The 814-nt window shown below is 36.2% G+C and overlaps 1 protein-coding gene across 1 annotated transcript in view; it reads right to left on the reverse strand.

The window, feature by feature from the left end:
* The window catches only part of LOC119587037 (methylmalonic aciduria type A homolog, mitochondrial-like), a 6,002-nt gene extending 5,290 nt beyond the window's left edge, over positions 1-712 (reverse strand). Inside the window, exon 1 of the mRNA XM_037935785.1 lies at positions 546-712. Within this exon, the coding sequence (XP_037791713.1) occupies positions 546-621 (76 nt within the window). The 5' untranslated portion in view covers positions 622-712. The remainder of the gene's footprint in view (positions 1-545) is intronic.
* Between the last annotated feature and the right edge of the window lie 102 nt (positions 713-814).

Raw genomic sequence — 814 nt, forward strand, 5'->3', positions numbered from 1 at the left:
AGGAGTGGCTGAAACAATAAGGACTTGGTCTCAGAAGGGTGTGGACACTTCATAACCAATCACTGGTACTTTATATATAATTTATATAACTTGTGTCTAATAACTTTATTATTTTTGAGTTATGACAGAAGTACATAGAAGATAAGTTTCTTAGATTTAATGGCTCTGTCACATACATATAATTTTAAAGATGGCTAGTTGAAACTTTACCTGTACTGTATTATGTGTGAATTTGTAAATGTTTTCCATTGCTCCGGTGGAATCAGTCCTAAATTCAAGAACTTCCAACATATCATACTTATTTCAGAATCAAATAAATAACACAATAAACAAACAATCGTTGTTACTTTGGTCGAAGTTAATAGAAGACACAATCCTGAAAATCAGTTAGTTTGCTTGGAGTTAAAAATAATATTTGCACCACCTTCCTAAACCAACATATCTTACTCTAAATTCAATAATTTTCATCCCTGGCACCGGCTACAAACATAAAACGTGACAACCACAAATTAAACCCGCAATAATTCATACCAACTCACTCTTACCTGCAGCTGCCGGTACTCTTTGCCAACATAGTGACACAGAGCGATGCAAATGTCTGGATAATAAAGAGAAAGACATGGTTTTCCTCAATAACCCACAGAGGCCACGTCTTTCCCACTCTCCCCCTCCTTCGCCATGTAAATAAAACCGACCCGCGTGGCCCCGTAAGGAAAACAGGACGGGATTTGGGATATCAGGAATTTTTTCTTTTGTCTGGTAAGTTAATTTATCATTCAGGAGTTTCTTATTAGCTTCTCCAAGAATGACTTAT

This window comes from Penaeus monodon, chromosome 22, assembly GCF_015228065.2.
Source record: "Penaeus monodon isolate SGIC_2016 chromosome 22, NSTDA_Pmon_1, whole genome shotgun sequence".
Taxonomy (NCBI): domain Eukaryota; kingdom Metazoa; phylum Arthropoda; class Malacostraca; order Decapoda; family Penaeidae; genus Penaeus; species Penaeus monodon.